The 27,103-nt window shown below is 53.7% G+C and overlaps 1 protein-coding gene and 1 long non-coding RNA gene across 4 annotated transcripts in view; one reads left to right on the top strand and one right to left on the bottom strand.

The window, feature by feature from the left end:
* The window catches only part of LOC136105291 (uncharacterized), a 78,193-nt gene extending 58,334 nt beyond the window's left edge, over positions 1 to 19,859 (top strand). Inside the window, exons 3-8 of one of the 2 annotated variants that reach the window (XR_010651845.2) lie at positions 3,439 to 3,628; positions 10,518 to 10,665; positions 11,868 to 12,069; positions 13,815 to 13,988; positions 18,206 to 18,304; positions 18,658 to 19,859. This is a non-coding gene — a long non-coding RNA (uncharacterized lncRNA). Of the gene's footprint in view, positions 1 to 3,438; positions 3,629 to 10,517; positions 10,666 to 11,867; positions 12,624 to 13,814; positions 13,989 to 18,205; positions 18,305 to 18,657 lie in introns of both variants that reach the window. The other variant, XR_011740571.1, reaches the window with a different exon arrangement.
* On the bottom strand, positions 9,754 to 23,745 carry IGSF10 (immunoglobulin superfamily member 10). Of its 2 annotated transcripts, none has more exons than XM_065844986.2 (7): positions 23,575 to 23,745; positions 22,624 to 22,866; positions 21,294 to 21,423; positions 20,419 to 20,809; positions 14,887 to 19,785; positions 13,384 to 14,281; positions 9,754 to 12,556 (listed from the first exon to the last, which is right to left on the bottom strand). In XM_065844986.2, exons 2-7 carry the CDS (start codon positions 22,815 to 22,817, stop codon positions 10,651 to 10,653), a joined length of 8,418 nt encoding a protein of 2,805 aa, XP_065701058.1. In that variant the 5' UTR covers positions 22,818 to 22,866; positions 23,575 to 23,745; the 3' UTR covers positions 9,754 to 10,650. The 2 variants fall into 2 exon arrangements, with proteins under 2 accessions (XP_065701058.1, XP_065701059.1); XM_065844987.2 differs by lacking the exon at positions 23,575 to 23,745 and adding an exon at positions 22,996 to 23,528.
* Between the last annotated feature and the right edge of the window lie 3,358 nt (positions 23,746 to 27,103).

Below are 27,103 nucleotides of genomic sequence, written 5' to 3'. Positions count from 1 at the left end.
GAGGGTTCTGTATTAGCTCATTTCCTTCTCCTGATGCAATCAGTGTTTAATTTGTTAAATGTGTCATTTATTCATTACGGAATGCATCTTCATAGATAATAAGCAGATTTTCCAAAAATGCATTGTTTGCTATTAAGAGTTTTATGGGATGGGAGCTGCTGGAGCTTTGGCAGCTGTCGGTGGTGTTCTGAGAGCCCCCGCTGCACGGCCCGGGCCCGTCTCCGGTGACGGGGGTCGGGACGAGCTCTGCACCCCGTGTCCAGCACTCATCACGCTCACCTGGAGCTTTGGTCCGACCAGCACGACGCTGCTGGGCCTCGCGCCTGTTCACATTGTTTTAGGTGACTGCAAGGGCCCGACGAAGTGCAGTGAAGAACCCTTGCAGTGGAACAGCACCAAGATCAGGGTTTTACACTGACGCTGCTTTCTGCTGTGATTCAAATGCGCTTCTCTCAGTCGCTTCCTCCTTCCCGTGTGTAAACGTGTAAACTCACCCTCGTGCAAGCGCGGCGTGCAGTGCGGGAGCTGCTGTGCCCTGGGGTCCCGTTCTGCAGGGCCTGTGCTGCAGGGGGACACGGACACGTTTTGGATCCAGCCTCTGCCCCCAGCACCTTTATTCCTCCTACACAACCAAAGCCACCAGAGCTTGATTTTGTTCAGATTTTTATCAAGAAATTCTTGGTTTTGATAGACCTGGGTGCAGCAGTCGCTGACGGTCTTTTCTCAGCTGCTGACTGATCACAAAACTCAAGGAAACTGTGGATTTTTTTCTTTTCCGATTGACTCCTGTCCCTGTGTTTGCAGTTCCCGTGTCCTTCTCCCTGTGCCCACTGTGCAGCCACCTCTGGAATGTCCAGAGGAGCCACAGAATGCTGCAGGGGCTGGAACAGCTCTGGGATTCTGTGAAGTGCGGGGCATCCTTGGCAGAGCAGGGCGGCCGAGGGGAAGCAGTTTTGTAAGAGCAGCAAAGGGGAACAGCTAAATGTGGCCAAACGGGTTTCGCTGTGGAACAGAGAAAAAATAACTTGCCCTGCGATGAGTCAGCCCTGCTCTGTTTTGTAGAATATTGCATAACCTGTGAATCACACACCGAATCACACGTTACACGGTGTAAAATGCATCAGTGCCCGTGGGTTTCGTGACTCTGCTCCCCCGGGTGCTGGCCCGCGGGGGCGCGGAGCGGCTGTGCGTGCGGCACTGTGGGTGTCCCCACAGAGGGGACAGGTCCTGGGCGCGGGGCAGCGGTTTGGGTGCTGGTCCCTGCTCTGCGCCGCGCACACGGGTGTGCCGAGTCGGGTTCACACAGAGGAAAGGCCCCGCGCCGGTGTAGCTCGAGTGGACGCGGGTTATGGCGTACAGGGCACGTACTCTGTTTTTTCTGAGGTGCTGCAGTTGCCCGCAGCTGAATAGCCCTGGGTTGCATGTGCAGTGGCACAATCACATCTGGACGTAACCCCCGCCTTAAGGAAGGAAACACCAGTTCTTGACCGAAATATTTATCGTTTACAAATTCCCTGACTTCTGCCGGAGTTGTCCCCTCTTTGCCAGGGTCGGTGACGTGGCCGCGGGTGCGCGGAGCTGATGGCGCGGTGCGCGGCGCTGAGCTCTGCGTGCCCGGGCGTCTCACAGCGCTTTGCTGCTCTTCGGATCACATCTGGGCTTTCACTGGTCTGCTCTGCAGCCTGGGTGTGAGTTCAGTCTCTGAAGTGCCTGTAAACCTATTTACTTAGAGGCACAGGAAGGTTTCAGTTCTGTACAAAATGCTGAGCACAAGTGTGGTCTTGTACCCACTTGAGTTTTCAAAGCTTTTAGTGGGATTTGTGATTGATTTTTATTCTTTCCTACATCTTCAGGTTCAGTGTAGAATTTGGGCAGTGTTTGTTCTTTGTTACGGGATGATGGGGAGGGTCGGCGGTGCTCTCTGAAAGGAGCAGCCGTGGCCGTGCGCGTTTCTAAAACACTGACGGATGTGCCAGTGACCCTGTGCTTTAAAGCCCCTGTTTCGGTGTTGGCTCAGGCTGTACAAGGCGTGGTACACCCTGCTGTTCCTTACTCACCGGTGTGAGTTACTGTAGTCCTCTTAAAGTCAGCAGGATTATGGTGACCAATGTTATCCAATGTCTGATTCAATATAGTTATCTATAGTTTGATTACATGTGCCTTTAGGAACAGATTGAAGCTGTGTACTTTGGGGACGTATTGTCCTGAAGCTAAAGAATGAGGATCGATGTTATTAGTTTTTATAGAATGATAAAATTTTCCCAAGTCTTTATAAGGCTGATGGTTTTTACGTCAGAAGTTGCGGTGTTTGAAATAGGTGTTTGCTAAGGGAGCTCTTGGTAGTTGAAATACAATGTTTGGGGGATGCCACGCGCTCCTCTCATGTCACAAAGTGAACCCAGATGGGTTTGGGTGGCTTCAGCTTTCGTGTGTGAAACAGCCCGTAGTGCCAGTAGGAATGGTAGCCCATTCACAGTACAGGTGTTCCACTAGTGCAAAGCTGGGAGTTACCGTTCTTCCGTGTTTGAGAACTGGTCCGTGTGCATGTGAAACCACAGAAGTTTGCTGAAACTTATCCGTTATCAACACCTGGCCACCCAGGTGTGGCATCATCTTGGCATAACACTCAGCCATATTAATATAACCTCTTAAAGAAGAAAACCAGGTTTGAACACAGCATCTGTGTACACTTCAGCAAAGGGGAGTACATTTAGAGGAGCTGTTCTGTCCCGAGAGCAGTGACAGCGCTTGTCCCCGTCCCCAGCTCACACCGGTGCTGTTGGGGCAGTGACAGCGCTTGTCCCCGTCCCCAGCTCACACCGGTGCTGTCGGGACAGTGACAGCGCTTGTCCCCGTCCCCAGCTCACACCGGTGCTGTCGGGACAGTGACAGCGCTTGTCCCCGTCCCCAGCTCACACCGGTGCTGTCGGGGCAGTGACAGCGCTTGTCCCCGTCCCCAGCTCACACCGGTGCTGTCACTGTTGAAATGAAATGTGATTTAAGATAGGGTATACAGAGCACCTAGCCCAACAGAAGGACCGTGACGAAATCCCTTCTCAGAATATATTAATGCAGTTCTGTTTCCTTTTCAATTAGAATATTCTGTGGTCTGACCTGTGTGTGTTTGCCGCGGACCAAAAGAGGAAGGAAAAGGACAAGGAACGGGCACCTAGCAGTGAAAAGGAAACAAACCTGTTTTGACTTATGAGTATTTCAGCCAATTTGATGACAAGACTGTTTCTGTGGGAAAACGAAACTGGGCTCTCGGGCGGTCTCGGCTGGAGCTGCAGCTCATGATCAAACAGCGCAGGAAGGAGCCTGTGAGTGTTTGTTTGCAGCCTTTCTAATCTAAATATTTAACGCAAAAAAGTATGTTAAATTTTAACGTAGTCCATGAGCATGCCACGAATGTGCTTGTTTACTGGTGTTTCACTGTAGGGGTCAGGGTCTGTGCCTGAAATGAAGAGCTGGTTGGATGGTATTGCGGAGGCGGCGCTGGAGGTGTTCCCGCGGTCCGCTGGTCTGAACGGTGGCTCCTCCAGCTCTGGTCTAGGCCTCTTCATCCGAGCTCCGCTGGAAATGCTGACACACGTAGCACAAGACAGAACGGCAGAAAGACGTTCCTAAGGTATTTTTTGTAGCACCTTTTCTACAACTGCAAAAATCGTTGCATGAGCTGTAACTCAAATCCCTTTGCTGGCACTTCTAACTTCCACATCACGTTTACCTCCAAATTTATCTTGGTGTGTGTCTTTCAGTCTGTCTTAATTTTATGTTTAGAATGAATACAGATTAATCTAATGAATACATATTGATCAAGATCGGTGAAAGCGCTGCCGTTGTTAGGGCGCGTGTCCCACAGCCAGCGCCGGCTGCACCGCGCTCCGTGTGGGTGGCTTGGGCGGCGGTGACTGTCACCGGTGCGTGTAGGGGAACCTCCTGGGGTGCACTAATGAGGATTGGACACTTCAGCCTCCTCGTCTGCACTACAATGATGTCCCTGGTTAACCCGGGTCGTCCCGAAGCAGCACGTTGTGTTCGTGGGCCTGGCTGTGTGTCCTGCGGTTCCTGGTCACCCAGGGGTGACATGGGTGTGCTGGCCCTGCCTGCTCCGCCCGCTGGGGCGCGTGTGCTTCCAATTGCTCCGGCAAGGCTTTAATTAACAAAACCAGGAGCAGACACAGATGGAGGCAGTGCCACTTCCAGGAAAACAGGTCCACCAGGCAAGGACGGGAGGGATCAAAATGACTTCACCAACTGCCTGTGTTTGCCTCTCAAAGCATGGCCCTGCTGAGTCAGCAACCTTTCCTGTCCTTGGTGCTCACCTGCCCCAAGGGACAGGATGGGCAACGCAGAGGGCTTCTGACATCCCCGCAGAATCAAGTTAATCAGGTAGAACAAGCACAGCACCATGGGCGCCCTTGGTTAGGGGCTTTGTGTGTCATCAGATCTGTGCGTGTGCGATGCTGTAGCACCAGGAAGACTGCAGTGCGGTGCTGTGCCAAAGGGAACAGGCCGAGGCGGGCGGAATGGGAGGTGTTTGTGCCTTTCTGAGAGTGGATGCGTCCTTTTTTCTAAAATTGTTACTGAGAAAGATAATGAACTCGAGTCTGATTTCAGTTCCTTCCAGGAAAACCGGTAAAAGGCGTTTATCCTGAGAGAGACAATCTTCTCAGTCTCTAGTTTGATCATGGGAAGTTTTCATGAGTTTAATTCTTTCCTGCTTTAGGAAAACCCTTCATCTTCCCCAGCTGGTAGAGATTGGGAGTTTTTCCTGTTTTAAACCCCAATATTGCTGGTCCCAAAGTGGCCCTTGGCTGCAGCAACTCCTTTGGGTCTCTGCGGGTCCTGCTGCAGAGCTCCCCGGCTCCTGCTGGAGCCCTCGCTGCTGCTGGGACTCCTTGGACGTGGGCGTACGAGCGGCCGGGCCGTGGAGGCGCCTTTTTCCTTTTTCCTTTTTCCTTTCCTTTCGTCTCCGCTTTCTCTGGTTACTGTGACAGCTGATACCTGTGGGGCCGCTATTTCTCACGTTCCCCTCGTCTCTGCCCGGCTGTGGTGCAGGTTCACATCCCAGTCAGACTCGTCCCTTTGATATTGTTACCCCTGTTGCTGCTACCCGGGCTTTGCTTTTGCTGTGTGGGTTCTCCCCCGAAATGCAGCCGCTCCGGGTTCCCTGACGTTCTGGTTGTTTCTCATCCAGAGATCGTGCCAGGTCCTGCTGGGGACCTGCATCCAGTGCAAGAGATCTGTTTATTATACTTACATATGGTGAACTGGTAAGTAGGGTGTTTGAAACAGCGTTTTTAATAAATACATAATGAAGCTGCTTACTTTCTCTTTGCTACAACAGGAAGATCTGGCCACGTAATCGATAGCAGATTATCAGCTCTTTACAAATTCTTCTTTCCCTTGCTAGGTTGGTTAATCTGCTCTAAGCCTTAAGCAGGCGTGAGGGTAAGGAGGTTAATAACCTTTTATGATTCCGTATCGATAATGATCAGAAATGCTTCAAGGGGAGGCTGGGGGGTGAGGCGTGCGAGCTGAGGTGTGTGCACACAGCCCCGCAGGACGCGCGGGGGCCGCAGGGATGTGCGGGCGGCCTCTGCCTGTCCCCGTGCCCTGGTCGTTCCTGTCTCCGCTCGCAGGGACTCGTGCCCAGCCCTGCTGGACGCGCCGAGCGGCCTCACAGCGGGCACCCGCCGGGCACGGCTCAAACGCTTCCCGCGGAGCCGCTGAGGAAAACAAAAGGGCCTACACGAACTCAGTGAAAAAATCACAAGTAAGTGTTACATCTTGACATTTTCAGCATTTCTTTTGAATTGCGTTGTATGCTCGTCCCTTCATCCCATCGTTTCTCGTTCTGGGAAGGCTCCTGGAAAACCAGGAGAGGCTGAAACAGCGCTGGTGATAGCGAGGAGAAAAAGAAGAAACAAACAGAGGAAAGTGGGGCTGGGAAAACACATTTCTAATATGTTCTTCATATTAAGTTAAAATTAAGGATCCTGCAAGACAATTACTTTCATTCGTGTGTGAGACGCTAGATTTGTATTATGTAATTTCTACGTTCTGTTTAAACAAGAGATTAAAAGATAACTTACATTCTTAAAAAAAAGAAAAAAAAAGGAAAAAAAAGAAACAAGAAAAAAGCCCCTTGCAAAGGCACTTGTTTAAATTTAGTAGAAGCACAAGGAAATGATTCACCCAGGAACGGGACCATTTCTAATAGTGAAAGCAGCGCAATCTTCCTCTTGTTCCTCCCTCTGGTGGATCCAGAGGCGCTGGCAGACGGCGCTCAGGCAGCACCCGCAGGGTTCTCCAGCGCTCCCCGTGCCAGAGCCGGCCCGTGGGATGATGATCACCTGTGAGCCAGGGGCCTCCGTCAACACCAAGGGGCACAGAATCGCAGGGTTTGGCTGCATTGATCAGAAACAGACCGGAGTGAACATTTGTGTTCATCTCAGGTTTTCGTGGTTTTTGAAGTGTGGGAAGTTCGAGCGAACAGGTACAGCTTGTACAGCACCTGCGTTTGTACCCAGTGCCACAAAAGCCCCGCACTCCTGCTCCCGTGAGCGGCGGTGCCGGGTGCGGAGCAGGGGCCGCTCCGTGGTCCCTGTACAAGGGGTTGCGAATGGCAGACGGCTGCTTGGTTCGGAACGTGTTTCCATTCCACGTATTCTTGCGCAGCTTTTTTCTGAGTGAAAATTCTCAGGCAGGGTGTGAAACGGGAGCTGCCAGGCCCCAGCTGGTGTGCTGGGACGTGTCCCCAAACCAGGGCTCTGTCACCCGCTGTGCCTGGGGCTGTTGTCCCCAAACCAGGGCTCTGTCACCCGCTGTGCCTGGGGCTGTTGTCCCCAAACTGGGACTCTGTCACCCGCTGTGCCTGGGACTTGTCCCCAAACCAGGGCTCTGTCACCCACTGTGCCTGGGACTGCTGTCCCCAAACCAGTGCTCTGTCACCTGCTGTCCCTGGGACTGTTGTCCCCAAACCAGAGCTCTGTCACCTGCTATCCCTGGGACTTGTCCCCAAACCAGGGCTCTGTCACCCGCTGTGCCTGGGACTGCTGTCCCCAAACCAGGGCTCTGTCACCCACTGTCCCTGGGACTGTTGTCCCCAAACTGGGACTCTGTCACCCGATGTGCCTGGGACTGTTGTCCCCAAACCAGGGCTCTGTCACCTGATGTGCCTGGGACTGTTGTCCCCAAACCAGGGCTCTGTCACCCGATGTGCCTGGGACTGTTGTCCCCAAACCAGGGCGGTCACATCCTGCTTGCGCTGCTGAGCTGGGACAGCCCGTCCTGGCCGGCTCCTCTGACCGCCTGTTGCGTTTTAAGCAGCTGTAATTATAAGATCACTTTCTGGTCGTTTTGATGTTTCAGTTAAGTTCTTCCTGTTATTTATGTACTGATAGAGGGAGCTGTGCTTGTGCTATACCTACTCATCGCCTGCAGAAATACTTGCTACTAAGGTAAAAACGGCTGCTGTGTGCATGAAGTCGTTAATGGTCACCTCTTGTTAGGGGCCGCAGGTCTGTCTCCATTAAGCTATTAAGCTTTTTTTAGTAGATAAGCAAAAATGAGCTGCTGGGGTGACAGTACAAGAAAGGTGTCAGGAGTTCACTGAGGAGGGTGGTAAGGGAGGGATGATTGGAAGGAACGGATGACCCTTGGGTTCCCCATACCAAGAACCATGGTGGCCAGTTTAACATCTGCTCGCTGGAATACATAAACCCATTGGTTCACGGTTTTCAGCATTTGTGGTGTGTGCTCGATGGTTTGTTTCTGCAGTTAAGGTGCCACCGTCTGGCACAGGTATTTACTCGCTCTAGGGGGCAGCAGTTCATGCTGTTTGGAGAAATACTCTTTGTCCTTCTTGGCTGTTGTGCAGAAGTTTGGAAGCTTGGTTCCAGTTATAAACGTTAAATATTTTTTTGTGAAGCTCTACGTACAACTAGGTCTGTATTTTCAGTGTGTAAAAGTCTTCACAATGTGCTGCACAGAGGCTACAAAGTTTAAGGAAATGCTGATTTTTAAAAATAAATGGTTCAGATTACCTTTGTAAGTCTGACATATGATAATAGATACATGATTTTTACCAAATAGCATAGAGTGCATGAATTATTGCCATCTCGTTATAAAATTGGCTCCACATAATAAGCTGTTCATATCGTGCTTTTGATGTGACGTGCAACTTTCCCTCAGCAGTGGTAGTCAGACGTTTTATGGGACACAGAACATGCGGCAGCCCATCGTGTTTTACTTCTTGTTCTCATTTACACGTGATCGTCCCCAAAGTTCTTTTGCCCATTTAATTTTTCAGGCCAGTAATCTGGTTTCATCCCATTTGCCGCGTGCCTTCCCAGGGATCAGTTCATCCCCGTTCCTGCAGCGCTGGGCCAAGGGAGCTGAGGATGGAGCTGAGCACCACCGAGATCCCCGTGAGCAGCAGGGGCCCGGCAATGCTGTTCACAACTAAAGCCCCAGGAGGTCTGCCAGGAGTGTTTCCACTCGTGTGTGCACACATACACCCGTGTTCTCTAGGAACAGCTGCTGTTTCCTCTTGTGACGCCTCTGCGGAGCACGGCTGTTGTGTCAAACTGCGCACGGCTGTTGTGCCAAACAGCGCACGGCTGTTGTGCCAGCGCATTTCCAGCATGTGGCTCCAGAGGGCTGCTCCGGAGTTGGTGGTGTGAGAACAGAAAATGGGGGTTTGGGATCGCAAATAACCAGCAGTCTCTGTACAGTAGCTGGTGGTAAAACCCATAACCAGCAGTCTCTGTACAGTAGCTGGTGGTAAAACCAACAACCAGCAGTCTCTGTACAGTGGCTGGTGGTAAAACCAACAACCAGCAGTCTCTGTACAGTGGCTGGTGGTAAAACCAACAACCAGCAGTCTCTGTACACTGGCTGGTGGTAAAACCAACAACCAGCAGTCTCTGTACAGCAGCTGGTGGTAAAACCAACAACCAGCAGTCTCTGTACAGTGGCTGGTGGTAAAACCAACAACCAGCAGTCTCTGTACAGCGACTGGTGGTAAAACCAATAACTTTTCACCTTTATTTTCAAGTCCTTCCATACCCATTGTTACCCTCACTGCACTATATATGATGTTGCTCTTATGCTGTCTTGCCTCCAAACTCTGCGATGTGTCCTCTTTGCATAAAATGGTCAAAATTTTCAGCAAGTATCCCCATAATTTCTCCCGGGCTCTCTGTCTTGTTACAGCTCCCTCAGTGTCCTTCTCATCCCTCTTTCAGTTTCGGCATGCACGTGGGGCCCTCTGCAGCGTTCTGTGCTATCAGTGGGTGTTTCATCCCCCGTGGCTCCCGCGCTGTCGGCTGCGGCGCTGCCAGCTCCGCCACCCCCCCGTCCCCGCTGTGTCACCAGCCACCGCTGGTCACCTCTGCTGCTAATGTGCTGGGAAAAATGGGCTTTATCTTTGATAATCCTTCAAAATCGAATTGTTAGTCATAAAACATGAGGACAACTGTACCGACAGAATTGGTTTTGAGACGTTCCTTTGTGCCTTTGCGGCTCAGTGCTTACCAAATCACTGTCACTACCAAGTAAGTTTTGTGGACACGGCCACTGAATTCCCAGCGTCATTACGCTTGTTCCCTGTATTTGGCCAGTTTATTCAGACGTATTTAAGGTAGCTGAGGATAACTAGAAAAAGCTCTTGGCGCTCAAATACCTCTCACTGCTGGGTGTCTGATATTAATCTCTCTCTTAGGAAGAAAATAAGGAGCTCTGAGCTTTAGTTAATGTCTTAATCTTCTAAGGATTTATTTGACCAGTCCAGTCCGTGATTGATTAGTGGAAGATGTGTAGGTAACCATTTCCTACCGCTGTGAAGGTATTCGTCCCCCGGTACAGACGGTTGCTTCTTAGACCCAACTACTGAACTGAGAAAGCAGAATTCTAAATGTATATGCCAACCGATGGAATTGTTTTCTAGTGAGAAATCTTTACAAGCAGCTTTTGTGACAATAGGAACAGGATACCAAGCCGGTCTGTACACTGTTCGTGAACGGCACCCAGCGGTGCTGGAGCACACCCGGCCTGAGCTTATTGGCACAGAGCGCTGTTGTTCTGTATGTGCCATCCCAAAGTTCTGCAAACCAGGCTGTGAAACAGAGCTGTATTATTGAAAATGCTTCACTACTTGTTTCACCATTTAATATTTATTAAAAAAATACTAAATAGTCAAACATTGAGAAGGTAATCTGCATCACAGAAATCTGCTCTCTGGTTCTCACATACTCTTGCTTATGTGATCCATGCTCATGATACTCGTACAACGTGGACAATGTTAAACTAATATGCAAAGGTCTATCCTTCACTGAAGATCTCTAGGTACATTTCCAAGAAGTAATTTTATCTGATATTCAGTGTTTGCTGGCAGAGCAGAAGAGCCCTAAGTTTGTTCTAATTTAAACTTCCTTCATCACTGACAGGACCACTGCCAGGTAGTGCTGCCTGATCTACTGTTCCCAAGTCCTTCCTCTCTTCTTTTGCAGGATCACTGCAGACTGAACACTGTGCGTGTTTTAGGCACTTACATGCCTACGGCTGCCTTTGACTAAACCGATCCCAAGGATGAACTCAACGCAGCTGTGGCCTTTGTTACCGACCACTGGTGCTGTACGAGTTTCAGACAACGTGCAGGTACGTTACTGCGAAATCGCTGCCCAGCTGGTTCTTTGCTGTGCACATGTAGGCGCCAGAATCGTGGTGCCGGGGGCTGGGGATGAGCAGTGTCCCCGGGGGCAGCAGCGTGTGCCCCGGGGCCGTGATCGGGTGCCCTGCGGAGAGCACGGAGCGGTCGGGCAGCTCCCAGGAGATGTGTGGGGTGGGGGTCCCCAGTGCCACGCAGCGGAGCTGAACCGCCGCCCCCGGCAGCGTGCGCACCGTGCGCGGGGGCCGGCGCGTGATGCGCGGGGGAGAGGCCGCGACCGCCACGGGAACGGTCACGGAGTCGACCCCGGCGCTGTTGTGGGCCTCGCACACGTAATTCCCTCTGTCGTGCGCGGCGGCGTCTCGTACGAGCAAGGTGCCGTTCTCCAGCAGCGTGTACCTGCCGCTGATCTGCGGCCGATCCAGCACGCGTCCCCCCGGCAGAGTCCACGCGGTGCTGGGCTTGGGACGCCCGTCGGCCAGGCAGTGAAGGGACAGTGTCTGCCCGCTAACGCCCGTCACCGGCCCCTCTGGGCCAGCGACAATAGTGGGCTTCTGGCCAAGCTCCAGGATGATCAGCTTCTCGATGTAACCAACCTTGTTCCTGGCGGCGCAGCGATACCTCCCGGCCGTGTCTCGGTCGGGGCTGGAGATGGTGAGGGTACCGGCGCTGCCAGTCAGGAACCGGGGGGTCCTGATGCCCCTGGCAAACCACGTCCCGTTAGGCAACATCCAGCTGATGTCGGGCGGGGGGTTTCCATCCGCAGAACAATTCAACGTGGTGGTTTTCCCGGGTGTTGCTATTATTTTTTCATTGAATGGATTTTTAAACATCGGTCGCCTTAGCATTTCTAATACCTCCAGCTGCACCACCAGCACGCTCTCTCCCGCATCGTTACGTGCCACGCAGATAAACTCTGCTGTGTCAGAGGGCCGGATGTTCCGGATCTCCAGCGTCCCGTTTTTGTGCACTGCAATCCTGCTCCCGTAATAGGGAGCTGTCAGGAAAATATTATCGGGCATGATCCACGTAATCCGAGGGGGGGGTGTCCCTTCTGCCCTGCAGTCAATGTGTTTCTTTGCATGTCTCACTGCCGTCACCTTCATGATCGTTTTGTTCATGTGTAAACCATTTATGACAGGTGGTTTGGCAACAACGTCCAGTTTATACAATTTTGTATCATCCCCTCCAGGATTACGAGCGACACACATGTACTCCCCGGCATCCAGCGGTGTGACGTGGCCGACTGACAGAGAACCGTTGCCGTGCAGGATGTGTCTGGCTGTTGACGAGGAGATCATGTCACTGGAAGGCAGCAACCAGAATATTTTTGGCTTGGGTTCTCCAACAGCCTCACAGTCCAGCAGTGCCGTATCTCCAGCTTTCACTTTAATGTACATCTTGTAGTTGTGCTTTATCCGGGGGGCTGCCATGATGACGGTGATGTGTACCTTCATTTCATCTCTTCCCAGAGTGTTTTGAGCATAGCAGGTGTAATCTCCTCCTTCTGCTACGCCAGCTTTGTTGAGATACAGGGTTCCATTGTCAAAGAGGATGTATCTGCGGGACCCGTGCCCGCTGTCGTCTGCCAGCATCACGTTGTTGATCACCGTCCCGTCCGGCAGACTCCAGGATATCTCTGGTGCGGGCGACCCAGAGGCCTTGCAGTCCACTTGGAAATCTTTTCCGTAGGGCACCAGTTTCCTGAAATACTGTTTCTGGTCAATCTTGGCTGGCTTCATGGTGATGCTGACCTTCATCAGTATCAGATCATCTCCAATTTTGTTTCTTGCGACACACAAATAGTCCCCTGCATCCTTTTCAGTGACCGCCTCGATAACCAAGGATCCATTGGGGTAGACGCGGATTCGACTTCCCATTCTGTCGTGGGAGAAAGAGGAAAAGAATTAGGGAAGAAAATGCTGGAGGTGAATGCAGAGCACTGAAGGTGACTGACAGGATTAATGGCACGACACAGAAAGTGTCTTTTTCTCCCCAAAGGCGCCGTGTCCGCATCACCCGCCAGCCCAGCGGGCTATAACCCGGTGCGGTGGCTGGTTTTGTCGCCACAGGGGTGTGCAGGTACTCCCTGGCTGCACGGGGGGTGCCGAAGCTGCACGGTGCCGCCTGTGCCACCTGAAAGCCAGGCTGTGAACAACCGAGCCTGGTGAACCTCGCGTCCCTCATCCTCCTGCTCCTCTGCTCGCGCTTCTCTGGCAGACACCCCATGCCATTGCCCCGGCACGTGGCTGGCCCTGCTGCCCGTGCTGTCCCCAAGGCCACCGGCACCAGCCGGCACCAGGCAGGGACCTGCGCGTCCCCCAGTCCGCGGGGAGCAGCCGAGCTGGGCTGACGCTCCCCGCGCGAAGGTGACCGGTTACTGGGGCTCGGCAGAGGCTACAGAAGCCTCTTCCTCCCAAGTCCTGCTTCACAAATCTCCAGCCAATGTGTGATTAACATCAATTTCCCTAATTCAGATAAGACTTGTGTCTATTTTGGTAAGACCTCACCTGCTTACGACAACTGATGTGGTCTGTCATTAGGCGTATAATAATGAGCTGTCACCACGGATGTTTCACCACTTTAAAACGTTTAAAAGTGAATGTAGTTCACAAGGTATTGTTTCAGTGCTGTAACAGGCATATATGAACACCAGAGAAAACAGCGTCTGAAGTTTCAAGGGGGTGGGGATAAAAAAAGACTGGTACCTGTGGAACTGGTCCGCCAGGGCCTTGGAGGGCAGCCGCCAGATGATCCTGGGCCTGGGCTCCCCGGTTGCCGTGCAGTTCAGAAGCAGCTTATCCCCAAAATTCAGCTGCGTCACTTCCTGCGAGGCAGTGGCTATTCTTGGGAGCATGGCCCTGTGTTCCACCACGAGGTTCACCACCCTCCTCTCCGAGCCGGTGGAGCTCGTGGCGATGCACTCGTAATTCCCGCTGTCAGCCGGGCCCACGTTGCTGATGTGGAGGGTCCCGTTGGCGAACAGGAACAGCCTGGCCTTCACTAACTGCAGGGGCTTCACCACCGTGCCGTCAGAGAGCACCCAGTGCACCGTGGGCTGCGGGGTCCCTTGCACGCTGCAGGGGAGTTTCAGGTTTTCCCCCATTGCCCCTTCAACACGTTGTCTCTTCTCTTCCAGAATAGCGGGAGGTGCCGCAACGACCTGCAGCTTCACAGCCAGCGCGTCGCTGCCCGCCGGGTTCTTCGCCGTGCACGTGTAGAGGCCCCTGTCGTAAACGGTGACCTCCTCGATAACCAGCGTGCCGTCTGGTTCCACGTGCGCTTTGCTGTTTCCCGGGGAGGAGCCGGAGAGGTGGGTTTGGTTTGCCAGCAGCCAGGAGATGCTGGGGGGGGGCCTGCCCTCCGCCGGGCAGCGAAGGGCCAGGCGCTGGCCGGGCCGCGCGGTGAGGAGCCGCCGGGCGCCGGCGATGCGTGGCGGGTAGGCCAGCACGGCCAGCGTGGCCAGCAGCCGCGCGGTGCCCAGCGGGCTGCCCGCCGTGCACAGGTACTGCCCGCGGTCGCCCAGGCCCGCCCGCGCGATGGCCAGCGTGCCGTTGGCAAACACGGTCCAGCGGCCCTCGCCGCGGCTCCCCGCGGCGTCCGTCCCTGCGGGCACAGCGCAGCACGTCAGAACCGGCCTCCGCTCACCCGAAGCACCCGCCCTGTCCCGCGCTACCTTGCCCGCTTACCGAGACACCGGTGATAACCAAAATAACAGTGTCTGCATATACAGTGACAAGGTTTTAAAATAAGAACAAGTCTTAGTCTGCAGTAGCGACCAAGTTTGGATAAAGCAGATGGGGCTTTGCATATTCAAAAGTATTTTGGCGTGGCTTTAACTAGATTTGATGGTCTGTTGACACAGGTGGATTTTCCTTGTGCCTTACTGTTCTGAAATAGCAGGTAACATACAATAAACACTGAAATCTTCTCACAGTACGCACAGAATGATAGTTAAATACACTTGTATAGATGTATTTCTTTTTTATTTTTTCCCTAAAGAATTGTTTCATAATTAGTAGTGAGACACTCCAGCAGATGTGCTGCGATGTCTTTCTTTTTCACTGTTTCAAAGTTCATCTTTTCTGATTAACTTCTGATACTTCTTGGTACTCTCAAATAGAGCAATACTTGAGCTTGGCTCAAAAACCACCTGCCAAACTCCCAGACTGGAACAGAAGGTAAATTCCAGAGAGGTTTATGGAGCTTACCTGACGGTATCTTGGTCCACTGGATTGTTGGGCGGGGGTTACCGGTAGCTTCACAGGGAAGAAAAGCGTCGGAATCGGCGAGCACGGTGAAAGCGGCCAACGCTCCTCCAGCGATTCGGGGCTTTGCAGAAGGATTCCTGCTGGAAGAGTCCCAGCCTGGGGCAGTGCTGGTGGTGGCTCCTTGATCTCGTCTCTTTCCAGCCCAGCCTTTGGCAGAACCGTCGCTGTCCCTGTGCCATCCCCACGCAGGAGCTCGCGGGGTCGCGATCTGCGATGGCTTCAGCGCGGTTGGTGTGACAGCTGGCGTGTCACCCCTCCCTCTGACTTTGGCAGAGGGCTCCTGCCAGAACGGGGTTTTGCCCCCCAGGGACAAGGTGGCTCTGGCAGCAGGTGCAGGTGGCCCCGGTGCCACCAGGGCTGGCAGTGGGGGGAGACGCTGGCCATGGGGAGGGGGGATGTCCCTGGATGCCGCAGGAGCTCTGGTACCTGACTGGGTTCCTGCTGGGAACGTGGGCTCTGTGATGTGGTTGTCTTGGAAATCCCTCTGTGCCGTTTTCCGGTGTGACGTGTCACCTGTGGCTGCGGTGGCTGCGCTGTGCCGAGCCGGGTCTGACCCAGACGCTGCCCAGAGCGGGGCAGGCCCTGTGCTCATGGTCCCCGGAGGCTCTGAATGCAGCAGGGGGGCTTGGGTTGCGCTGGTGGGGCTCTGAGTGACATGGCCATCAGGCGGTGACGCGGCTGAGGGTTGGGTGGTGACGTGGGTGTCCCTCCGTGTGACCGGGGTGGCCGATGTCCTCGTGGCTGCTGTGGGCAGGGGCTCAGGAGCCGCAGGGGTGTTGGGGACCCTCGGTGCTGGCGTTGCTGTCCCCAAGGCAGTGGTTACACTCCCAGGGGAAGGCTGTGCAGCCATGGGGCTGCTGGCCACAGTCCATGGTGCAACTGCTGTGGTGACCGTGGCTGTGGGCACAGTCCATGGTGCAACTGCTGTGGTGACCGTGGCTGTGGGCACAGCCCGTGGTGCGGCTGCTGTGGTGACCGTGGCTGTGGGCACAGTCCGTGGTGCGGCTGCTGTGGTGACCGTGGCTGTGGGCACAGTCCGTGGTGCGGCTGCTGTGGTGACAGCTGTGGCTGTGGGTACAGTCCGTGGTGCGGCTGCTGTGGTGACAGCTGTGGCTGTGGGCACAGTCCGTGGTGCAGGTGCTGTGGTGACCGTGGCTGTGGGCACAGTCCATGGTGCAACTGCTGTGGTGACCGTGGCTGTGGGCACAGCCCGTGGTGCGGCTGCTGTGGTGACCGTGGCTGTGGGCACAGTCCGTGGTGCAGGTGCTGTGGTGACCGTGGCTGTGGGCACAGCCCGTGGTGCAGGTGCTGTGGTGACCGTGGCTGTGGGCACAGTCCATGGTGCAGCTGCTGTGGTGACCGTGGCTGTGGGCACAGCCCGTGGTGCAGGTGCTGTGGTGACAGCTGTGGCTGCAGGCACAGCAGGGACCATGGCAATGCTCCGGCCACCGGGCACGCTTGGCAGAGCAGGTGTTTTCGGGGGCCTCTTCCTTCTCTGACCTCTTTTTCTTCCCACTCGGAGCACTTTACTTTTGGTGATTTTGGTGTCAGTTTGAGGAGCAATAATAGGTGTAACTGCTGGCTTCACATTCATTACAGCCATGTCTTGGGCTGCAGTAGTCGCAGGACTAGAGAGAGACTGCGGCTTTGCAGTGGGGAGATCTGGCTTACCATTGCCATAATGAGCACTGCTGTGGTTCGCAGCTGTTGAAACAGGCACCGAGTGCAAAGGAGATGTTTTGGACATAGAAGACGCTGCCATAGTTTCGGGAAGCATGGTCGGAACCTCTGTTGATGGAAACGCCTCTGTCCATGGTTTTGGGAGCTTTGTAACCTTTTGTTGTGCACCATTTCCAAAGCGATGCTCCCAAGTCATTTTTCCTCTTGGGGAATTTTTTTGTGAGGTTCTAGGTTTAGTGCTGGGTGAGACTGATTGAAGGGCAGGAGATGCTGTAGTACCTATGGTCTGGGGCATTTCCGTAGCAACATGAGCGGCGTGGGTTGCCGTGGTTGGCGAGCTGATGCTGAAAGGTGGGACTCTATCAGTACTCATTTGAAATGGAGCACTGGGCTCCGACTTCCACTGAGGAGCATCTTGGGTGTCCTCTGTCACCAAAGGCACAACGGGCACAGGGGCTGTTTGCCTTGCCCTGGCTTCCCTTTCCTCTCCCCTGGGCAGTGCCGTGCGGTGACGAGCACCGGGTGGCTGCTCCCAGGGCACGTCCAGGGCAGAGGGGGAGGACAGAGGTGCTTCTGGGCCAAACTGGTGGATGGAGCTGCTTACGTTATCTAAGGCTGGGAAACTTGATACATATTCCATATTCAGTTGAACATCTGCAGCCACAGCTGTATTTCCTCTCACAGATCCTGGCCTCCCAAAACTGTATTTGTGCTCTTTCATACCTGGGATACGTCCTGGTCTAACAAGTCGTCTCCTACCAGACATTTTCCTTCGTTTTCCATGTCGCTGGTGGGTCTGGGGTGTACGAGTTGTGACATCCCGCGTATCCTGAATTTGCTGATGAGTAATGACGGTTGAGGCCAAGGGCGGCTCAGGAGTTACTCGCTTCTGAGCACTGTGGACATAACTGCGACCAAATCCCAGACTTGGTTCACTGACACTCACTACAGATATCTGATCTGTTTTGGTGGAAATCTTATCAACAGACTCAGTAAAACCACGTAGCTCATCCACTGTGCTCTGGGAAAACACAGACTTGCTGGTGATGTCTGTCTCAGGTGCCATAGATACAGATTTTAAATGCCGGTTATTACTTTCCTCAGAATACACCAAGCTTTGTGCAGCAGGGAGGAGTGTGGATGTTCTGCTTGCTCCATTTGGTGCAGTGGATTGTTTTATACCGTTTGCTGACATTGGACTTAAATCAGATCTTTCCCATGGGTTTGTAACCGTGGGGTCGAGGTGTGTTTGTGGCCCTCTGCTGCCAGCTGGCTCGGTCAGGGGGGAAGGCGAGGGCAGGGGAGTCACGGTCCCTGTCCCCCGGGGGGAGGTTTTCCTGGCAGGGGTGCTGCCCGTGCTCAGCCCAGCCGCCACACGTCCCGTCACCCTCCCCGCGGCCGGTGCGGTGGCTCTCGCTGATACCGGGATCATGAATTCTTCTTCCGGAGACAGGACATCACCAGATGCTCCCTCCTCATCCCCAGGTGCTTCTGAGAGCTTACGGACTTCAACAGGTGGCTTCGTTGCAACTTCTCCTTGTTTTTCTACCAAAGTCGAGTTCCTCTTTGTTTTTTCCAGAAGGGCTGCCCAGCGCTGCGGATCGACTCTCCTGGCCGAGGAACCGAACTGTCTTCTGTGGCCTCTGAACCGCCGGCCGCTTCTGTCCCGGTAGAGCCGGTAAGCCGTTCTCCCGTAGCTGCTCCTTTGCTGCGCGCTCGGTGCCACCCAGCCCCTGGATGCGGCAGCAGATTCCTCGCGAGCTGCCGAGGCCTCCGGAGCAGCCGCAGGGTGGTTCTGAGTCACGGCAGGGGCCAGCACCGCGTCGCCGGAGCCGTCGCCCTCGTCCCGTTCTCCCGCAGCCACGCGCTTTGTCTGCAGAGCGGTTTCATCCTCTCGAACCAGCACTTGCAGAACCAGGAGATCGACACCGTACTGGTTGGCTGCCACACATCTGTAGTAGCCACCGTCTCGCTCTGTCACCCCTTGAATTCTCAGGGTACCGTTGTCAAAAACATGTTTGTTTCTTACAGAATGATGGAGAATCTCATGCTCAGGTAAAACCCAGCTAACAGCAGCATCAGGAACGGCGGTGGATGTGCAGGGAAGGTCGAGTGTGCTGCCAACTGACGCAGAAACGTGGGCTCCGTTGACGCTGCTGTGTTCCACGTCAGGATCAACCACAGTAATTCTGAAGGTGAGAGCATCTGCGTCATTGCCGTTTGTGCCTATGCAGTGATAAAGCCCAGTGTCAAAAGTGTCAGCCATCCGTAACGTGAGTGTTCCAGTCTCAACTACCATGATTCTTCCATCCTCGCTGACGTGAGGAGCTCTGACTTTGCTTCCATCAGCCAATATCCACTCGACTGCAGGGGCCGGGTCTCCAGTTGCTCGGCACTCCAGTTGGACAGTGCCCCCGACTAAGACCGTGTGCTCCGTTTGTGTTTGGTTGTCCCTGGAGATGATGGTCCAGTTATTTCTTAACGGCTTTTTGTCAGCACTGGGCAAAATAATCTGAGCATCCGTGAAGTACTGGATGTGCAAAGTGCTGAGCGTGGTTGCTGTCCTGTCCAGCTGTAATGACACTTGGCTCTGCATCAACCAAGATGGTTCAGCTCTCAGTTCAGCCTCTATATTGGTAAAAAGCTCATCTTTTTCGGAGTGGATTTGCTTATATTTGTAAGAAGGCATGTTACGTGCCAGGACAGTCCTTTCCAGCTTTAAGGGAGAACTACTGTACAGTGCCAGGATGCCCCAGAGCTGCTGGATCTGTTCGTAGTCAATGCCGCACACCAGAGCCGCTGAGAATGATGCTCTGAGCACTGTGCTGTTGCCATCTCTGTCCAGTGAGATGGGAGACAGTTCTTTAGGTCTTTGGATGTCGCAAACCAAGTTGCCTCGGCTGCCCGCTTGGTCGGTCATGTTCAAAACCACGGATCCCAGCGGAGCCACGAAGTCCTTGGGGGACACGGCACTGGCGTCCCCATCGCCAGGCAGGGTGAGGTTCCTGGATTTGAGGGAGCCGTGTATGGCTGGCTTCCCGCAGGCCAGCCCCGCGGCAGGAACGGCCGCCAAGCTCTTCCCCTTCTGATTTTTGGGACTGGCACAAACTGGGCACTGCTGAGCACCAGAACTTCTGTCCTTTTTGCACTTTATAACATCTGAAGGGAAGAAAAATGCAGTAAACTTTTGTGATAGGGTTTCTAGTATTAATAAAGATATACAGATACCAGCACGTTATTCTCTCGAATATTAACGAAGTTTATCCTGAACTAACCTCAGACAAGCTGCGAGATGCCCCGCTGAAGCCGCCTGTGTGGCCCATGTCCTGCTGTCCGGGGACACGCAGGGCTCTCCCACCCAGGGCCAGGCTGTCACAGCGCGGTGCCACCGCCCCGGGGCGTGCGCCCTCTGCCCAGGGTGCCACACGGAACCTCCGTGGGTCCTGCCTATTTCTTTTTGGAAGAACTGAGGACAACGTGGCCTTCGCTCTTGCACTTACGTAAGAATCAGAGTCGTATCCCCTCTGGGTTCTCCTGGTGCACAGGAGCTTTGCGCTGGCCAAGGAAAAAGCTCCGTTAAGGAAAGCTGCGCTTGGGAATGGGTTAAGAGCGTGAGAGTCATTTAATCTAGGAAACTGAATGATATTGATCTGTTTATTCTGATTGCATGCGCCTACAAAAATCCTGTCTTCCAGTCGTTCCTGGGAGAATAAAGAAAGGGCCATTACCTTTACCAGAAAGAACAAGGTGCTGTAACGGGACTGAACCGCACAATCCAAACCGTGAGCTCACCTGCTCTCTGTTGGGCCCACTGCGCCAAGCGCTGAAGGCGGCAGTCACAGGACCAGGGGTTCCCGTGCAGGTAAATGCTCTCCAGCTCGGGCAGGTAGGAGAACATCTCGTGTGGCAGGGAGGTCAGCACGTTGTCAGACAAATAGATGTGCTTCACCAAGGACATCTTAAATATCTGGCTATAGCGCAAGGTGACAAAAGTATCTGGATGAAGCTGCTTGAGTAGATTTCCTTCCAAGTGGACCAGCCTCAGCGATGTGAGTCCATAGAAAACGTTGGGATTTACAAATTCAACTTTGTTGTGGTCCATATGCAACCGTACCAAGCTCTTTAGACCATAAAAAACATCCTGCTGAAGTACTCTGACCTTGTTATAACTCATTTTTAACACCTGTTGATGAAGAAGTAAGAAGCGCATAATATTAACCTGTGTTACGTTGTTCTAAGGCTCCTCACAGATTTTGACTGATGGTTACTCTGTGAAGTGAAGGTGCTTCAACAGACCAGTAACGCGACTGATGGGGAAAAACCTTAGCGGGAGGAATTCTCTCTAAATGTAACGTTAGGTGCAGGACTAGCAGGATGCTTTCTGGTTCCAGCGGTCCTCAGGGCGGCACTTCTGCAGTCGCATTTACGTGATGCAGTGGTCAAAAAAGTAAAGCAGTGCTTAGATCTCACTCAACAAACCCCAGATAAACCACACTCGGGAAAGGGTAAGCAGAACCTGACCATAAACGGTGGCAGCCCTCGTCTTTCGTATGGATACAATAAGGAACAGGAAAACAAAGTGCTGCAGACCACTGGTCTGGTTCCATTTTCAGTATTAATGTAGATTGTTTAAAGTCATAACAAAAATTAAGTCATTTAATTCTTACCTGTAAGGAATATAGATCACTGAACACTCTATCGGGGATTGTAGTTATCTCGTTGCTGTGCAGCATCAGTAGCTCCAGTTTCTCCAGGCCGGAAAAATCCGTTTCCGTGAGCTGCAGCAATCGGTTGTACCTGGAGCAGACACCCGCCCGGCTCGTCAGGCTGCACCGCGCCCGGAACAACCGGTAAACCACAGCAAAATAGCAGCTCTGGGGGACGCAGAAAGGGGGGCAGCACTGCTGGTTGCTACCAGGACATTTCAAGTCACTCCTTCATGTTAGCACACCTGGTTACTTTTGCAGGGCAGCTTTCTGAAGACTGTTCTGGGTGGACATGGGAAATAACAGCAAATGTGCAGACAGGAAGGCTGGTTTGGGGCTCAGCGCAAAGAGCAGGAGCTTGTGATGGCAGCGGCTGGCGACACGAGGGGCTCCCTGCAGCGGGGGCTCCCTTCAGCGAGGGCTCCTGGCACGGCTGGCACCGGAGCTGCCCTGCTCTGCTGAGACCCATGGGCACCGGCGGTGACGTTCGCCCAGGACCTGGTGACCGGCACTGGCTGTTACGTTCCCCCAGGACCTGGTGACCGGCACTGGCTGTGACGTTCCCCCAGGACCTGGTGACCGGCACTGGCTGTGACATCCCCCCAGGACCCGGTGACCAGCACTGGCTGTAATGTCCCCCCAGGACCCGGTGACCGGCACTGGCTGTAATGTACCCCCAGGACCTGGTGACCGGCACTGGCCGTGACATCCCCGCAGGACCCGGTGACGATGGCTGCGTGGGGCTGTGGTGCAGGTGGGTTCTGCGGTGTCTCGCTCTGCTCCATGTCCGCCCTTTCCAGCTGTGCATCTTTAATTTTACATGCACTCCCATAAACTTGACAGATAAAAGCGGAGATACTGGCATTGTGTGACTTTTAAAGTCACAGCCAAGTCTCTGGGGATTTTAATACACACACTAGTTTTCCAGCCCACTGTCTGAGCTCTGAACTATCTTTTCCCAAACAGAATTCTACTTCAGACTCCTGCCGAGTTTCATGTTACAGATGCAAAATGTTTGGGTAATATAAAAGAATTCATGGAAATTCAGAACTTCTTGAACTTCTTACATGCCCTGTGATACCTCCCCAAAATTTCCCCTTGGTGCTGGCAGCCTAAGGCTTTGCTAGCTGTGATTGCAACCCTTCTGAATACTGCAGAACATTAAGCTCTTAAGATGTATTTATTGCTTGGGTTAGTTTTTAGCCCTAAATCTGGAAACTCTTAATTATGGCTCTGTAAAGCGTTGAAAGGTAAGTGGTCGGAAGGTTTAAAACCTTGCTGTCGAACATACCCCAGATTGATGCGCTCCACGTCCGGAGGGATGTGCGGCGGGACGGCGGTGAAGTACCGGAACGTGCAGTGCACCTCGGTGGGGACGTAGCAGGCGCAGAGCCGGGGACAGGCGGTGGCAGCGGGGGGGGCAGCCAGGCAGAGGGCCAGCAGGGTCGCCAGGCAGCGCGCTGGGCCCCCGCGCGTCCCCGCCATCCTGCAGGGACGGCTACGCTGCCATCCGCGCGGTGACAGCCAGCGAGTCCTGCAGGGAGAACACAGCACAGGCGCTGAGAGGGGCATCCCTGTCGGGTTGCTCAGTTTTAGGCTACAAGCACAAGAAGAATTTTTAACTTGGAAAAAAAAAAAAAAGATCCAGAAAACAGACTCAAACCTGTTGTTTTTCTTCCCAGTTTTTAGAGCTGTGCAATGGTCGAAAATGTTTGCTGCTTTAAAGAAACAGCTTCACAATTTCTTCCTCTTAGTGCAGTGTGTCCCGTGGATTCTTGCTTACAGGTAAAGTTTTAATTTTGCAGGAAGCGAAGGTGGAAAATGCAGCATTTGGCTATCGTTACATCACGACTCCAGTTATGCAGAGCGTGTATAAATCTGCTTGTAATTTATCCTCGGGAAGGAACACGTCAGCTCCTTTCTTGCCAGTAATTATTCCAAGCAAAATTAACTAATTTCAAAGGCCGAGCGCTGAGCCGCCGTGCGGCGGGAGCGGCGCCGGGACCCGCAGCGCTTCCCCGGGACCCCTGAGCGCTTCCCCGGGCTGCCCGCAGCGCTCCCTGGGTCCCGCTGCACCCCCGTCAGCTCCGCGGACCCCCCGCAGCGCTTCCCCTGCCCCGGGCGGCACCGCCTCCCGCCCGCCCGTCTCCCCCCGCGCCCGGAGCGGGGCCGCGGCCGCGCCGGCACCTGGCCGGGTGTGCCCGGGGCAGCGGCCTCGCCCTCCCGTCCCAACCTGCGGTACCTGCGGTACCCGCGCACCCCGGGCAGCTCCCGTCGAGCCGCGCTGGCGGCCGCTGTTCCCGGCGGGGCCGCTCCTTCGGGGAACGCCGGGCGGCCCGGAGGGTCCCGCTGCCGCCGGCTCCTCCTCCCGGGAGCTGCGCCGCGCTGGTGGGGGCGCGGAAGGGGCCGCCCGATGCGCTGCCCGCCCGATGCGCTGCCCGCCCGATGCGCTGCCCGCCCGATGCGCTGCCCGCCCGATGCGCTGCCCGCCCGATGCGCTGCCCGCCCGTGAGCCCCGCAGCCGCCTGGGCTCGGCTCGGCTCAGCTCTGTTGGGCACGGCTCGGGTCGGCTCGGCTGGGCTCGGCGGGCGGCGGAGGCCCCGGGGCAGACGGAGCCGCACTCGAGGAAACTGCGGCTGCGGCCCCGGCCCCGCCGCCCGGCCCCGGCCCCCCGGGGTCTGCGGTGCCGCAGCGAGAGCGAATTGCAGAGCAGCCGGTCCTTGGCAGTGAGGAACCGAGCAGCTCCCACCGGGGGCAGTTCTGCTGATCCCTCCACAAAACCGGCTGATGGCACTTCACTGCCAGGTTTGGGTTTTGGGGAGAGTTTTATCTTCCCTTTTAGATCAAGTCCACCAATACTTCAGCTCCTCATGTTTTGCTGAATGATGTTTATAACATTGATGAACTTGACTGACAGGATGTTCTACTGAATGTCCGTTAGAAAAGGTTAGTAGATACTTTAACGCAGCTTTCTGATAGCTCTTGAGCTGCTGAACTTTACAGTTGTATTTTAACAGATCCTTTAATTAATGCCAAATGATTATGTCTTTATGCACTCAGGATTAGAGGTTAAACATGAACCCTCTAAGCCACAGGAAATTTCTAGTACATCACTGCAGGCCAGGCTGGACGGGGCTCTGAGCACCCTGAGCTGGTGAAGATGTCCCTGTCATGGCAGGGGTGGCACTGGGAAGGTCCCTTCAACACAAACCATCTGTGATTCCGTGGTTCTAAATCCATCTCCCAAAGAAGCCCCGTAGCTTCTTAATCCCCTTTCTGCCCCTTCTTCGATATTATTATCCACCATGGGTACCGACATTGCAGGTTTTTGTCCAGCAGCCGAGTTTTCCCCACTGAGGCCCGAACGCACTTGACAGTCCTTGTCTCTGATTCTCTTCAGGTTTATGTTCCTCAGCGCTGGGTTGGTTGAACATGCAGCACAGTAATGGTTGTGTTCATGTGGCTGTTTCTGGTCCAGCCACAAAGATCTTCCTATCTGTGCACAGCAAAGAGCAGCTGAGTTGAGACACGTTGGGTGGGACACCCAGATTATTCCACAGTCACTCGGGTTTAGGGCGGTTCTGCTTGTCTTACCTGTTTGTGACTCCACCTCTGTGCTCCCAATCAGTGTTGTTTCAGGAAACCAGCTCCTCAGCAGTGTCACATAAGCCCCATGTTCTTTGCAGAAATACTCCTGTTTATCTCAAACATGATGCCTCAGGAATCATTGATGATCAGATCTGAAAAACCAGCTGTGCCAAATACAGAGCAAAGCCAGTGGGTTTGGACAGACGATAACCTGTTGCTGCTTCTTTATGGGTAAATGTTCAAGCCATTGTGTCAGGCATAACTAAATCTCCCTAAAGAGTTGCTGGTAGTTTCTTGGTGCTGTTTTGGTATAGTCTGCTGTCCATGGCGGAGATGAGCAGCAGAGGACACCGCTGGGACCACGTTCCGTAAGTGACGCTGGCTCCTGCTCTTGCTGCCTAAGGTGGTCCAGGGGGACGTGACCATGGCAAATGGGTTTTTCTCCTGAGATTTTGCACTTTCCAGTATTTTTCAGCGTTGACTGAACCTCAGAACAGCGGAGCAGAGGTGACTGTGGGAGCCGGGTATGGCAGATGGAGCGGGCACCGGGGGTTGTTTGGGCTGGTTGGGGTCACTGGCAGCTTTTCTTGGGATTAAAAAGGAAAGACATAATGAGAAGCAAAACGTGACAAATTTAGTGAATCTCTTAGATGAACTCAAAATTACTCTATCTTTTTCTTCTCAGCCATGGGTGTGTTACTGCAATAGGTGACTGATGAGTGAATCTGTGTATTATTTCTTGGACTAATTTGATGACACAGCTAATGCTGTGTTTTTGTAAATAGCGAACATAGAATTGGAGCCGTAATGGCTCTAGAATTGTTCAGACGAATTTGAAATCAAACAAGGAGGTGATCTCAACCCAGCAGAGCTGTTTTCTAAAGCTTAATTGCAGTCTGAAGGGCAAAGGATTAATTGCTTTCATAAGTAATGTTTTTCCACAGATTACCGAGGTCGGGGCTTCTGGAGCGGCACTTTCCGCTGTGTCGCTGGGTTCTTGGTGGCTGTAAACATAGGTAAGAGACGTTTTTAATGATTTGTACCAGTCCCCACAGCTTGTGGTGGAAAAGGGGCTGAAGTTTCTGCTGGCAGCGTTTTCCAAAAACACATACTTGAAAATCTGCAGGAAAATAAAGACATATTTGAAATGTACAATGTGCCTTGTCAAAGTTTTAAGAAAAGGATATTCATCCAGGGACACACTGTGTGTTGTCACTAAAACGCGGCTCTTACTGCGCTTCTGAGAAGCAGGGTATTAAATTACAGAAAATACAAAGTTCCCCGTCCAGAAGGTTCCTGAAGAACATGTGGAATATTTTACATTACAATGCGGTTGTGGCTTAATGGGGCCGGCTCCTGGAAAATACAATGGGCGCACCAATCCGTGCTGGTCCCTCTGCAGCGCTGGCAGATTCTGGTCCGTGTCTGATAGGAAAAGACGTTGGTTTTGCTTTGAGTGGAATTCACCATGGGGGGGAATTGAGGGCGCTTTCTGCTGAGTGAAACTGTATTTGGGAAAGAAAGCGCGGTCGAGGGTAAACCCAGTGGTTTTTCTGAGGAAAGCTGAGTGAAGAAAGCACTTTCAAACTGGGTCTTCACAGCGATTTGTGCACACCGGGAATGGAACAGGATCTCGGTTTCCTTTAGCAGTTCAGTTCCCAGCGTACGTTTGTGTGGTGTGACCTGGACAGGCAGCGAGGAGCGGTGGCGTTGCAACCCGCTCCGTCCTCTGTGCGCTTCGCAAAGCGCGGCTCCAGCAGGCAGGTCGTGCTCCTCAACTTCACGTTTGCTGGCACCACGCGGCTGGGCAGGCGAGCGGGAACAGGAGCGCGGTACCGGAGTGGGTATGGGAATGGGGTACTGGAGTGGGGTGCTGGAGCAGGGACAGGAGTGGAGTATGGGAATGGGGTACCAGAGTGGGTACGGGAATGGGGTATGGGAGCAGGGACGGGAATGCGGTACAGGAATGGGGTGCTGGAGCAGGGATGGGAGTGGGGTATGGGAATGGGGTACCGGAGTGGGTACGGGAATGGGGTACAGGAGCAGGGACAGGAATGGGGTACAGGAATGGGGTACTGGAGCGGGGATGGGAGTGGGGCATGGGAATGGGGTACTGGAGTGGGTACGGGAATGGGGTATGGGAGCAGGGACAGGAATGGGGTACAGGAATGGGGTACTGGAGC

Source organism: Patagioenas fasciata, chromosome 9 (genome assembly GCF_037038585.1).
Source record: "Patagioenas fasciata isolate bPatFas1 chromosome 9, bPatFas1.hap1, whole genome shotgun sequence".
Classification (NCBI taxonomy): Eukaryota; Metazoa; Chordata; class Aves; order Columbiformes; family Columbidae; genus Patagioenas; species Patagioenas fasciata.
Note: the sequence above shows the minus strand (reverse complement) of the source record. Positions and strands in the feature narration are given on the sequence as shown.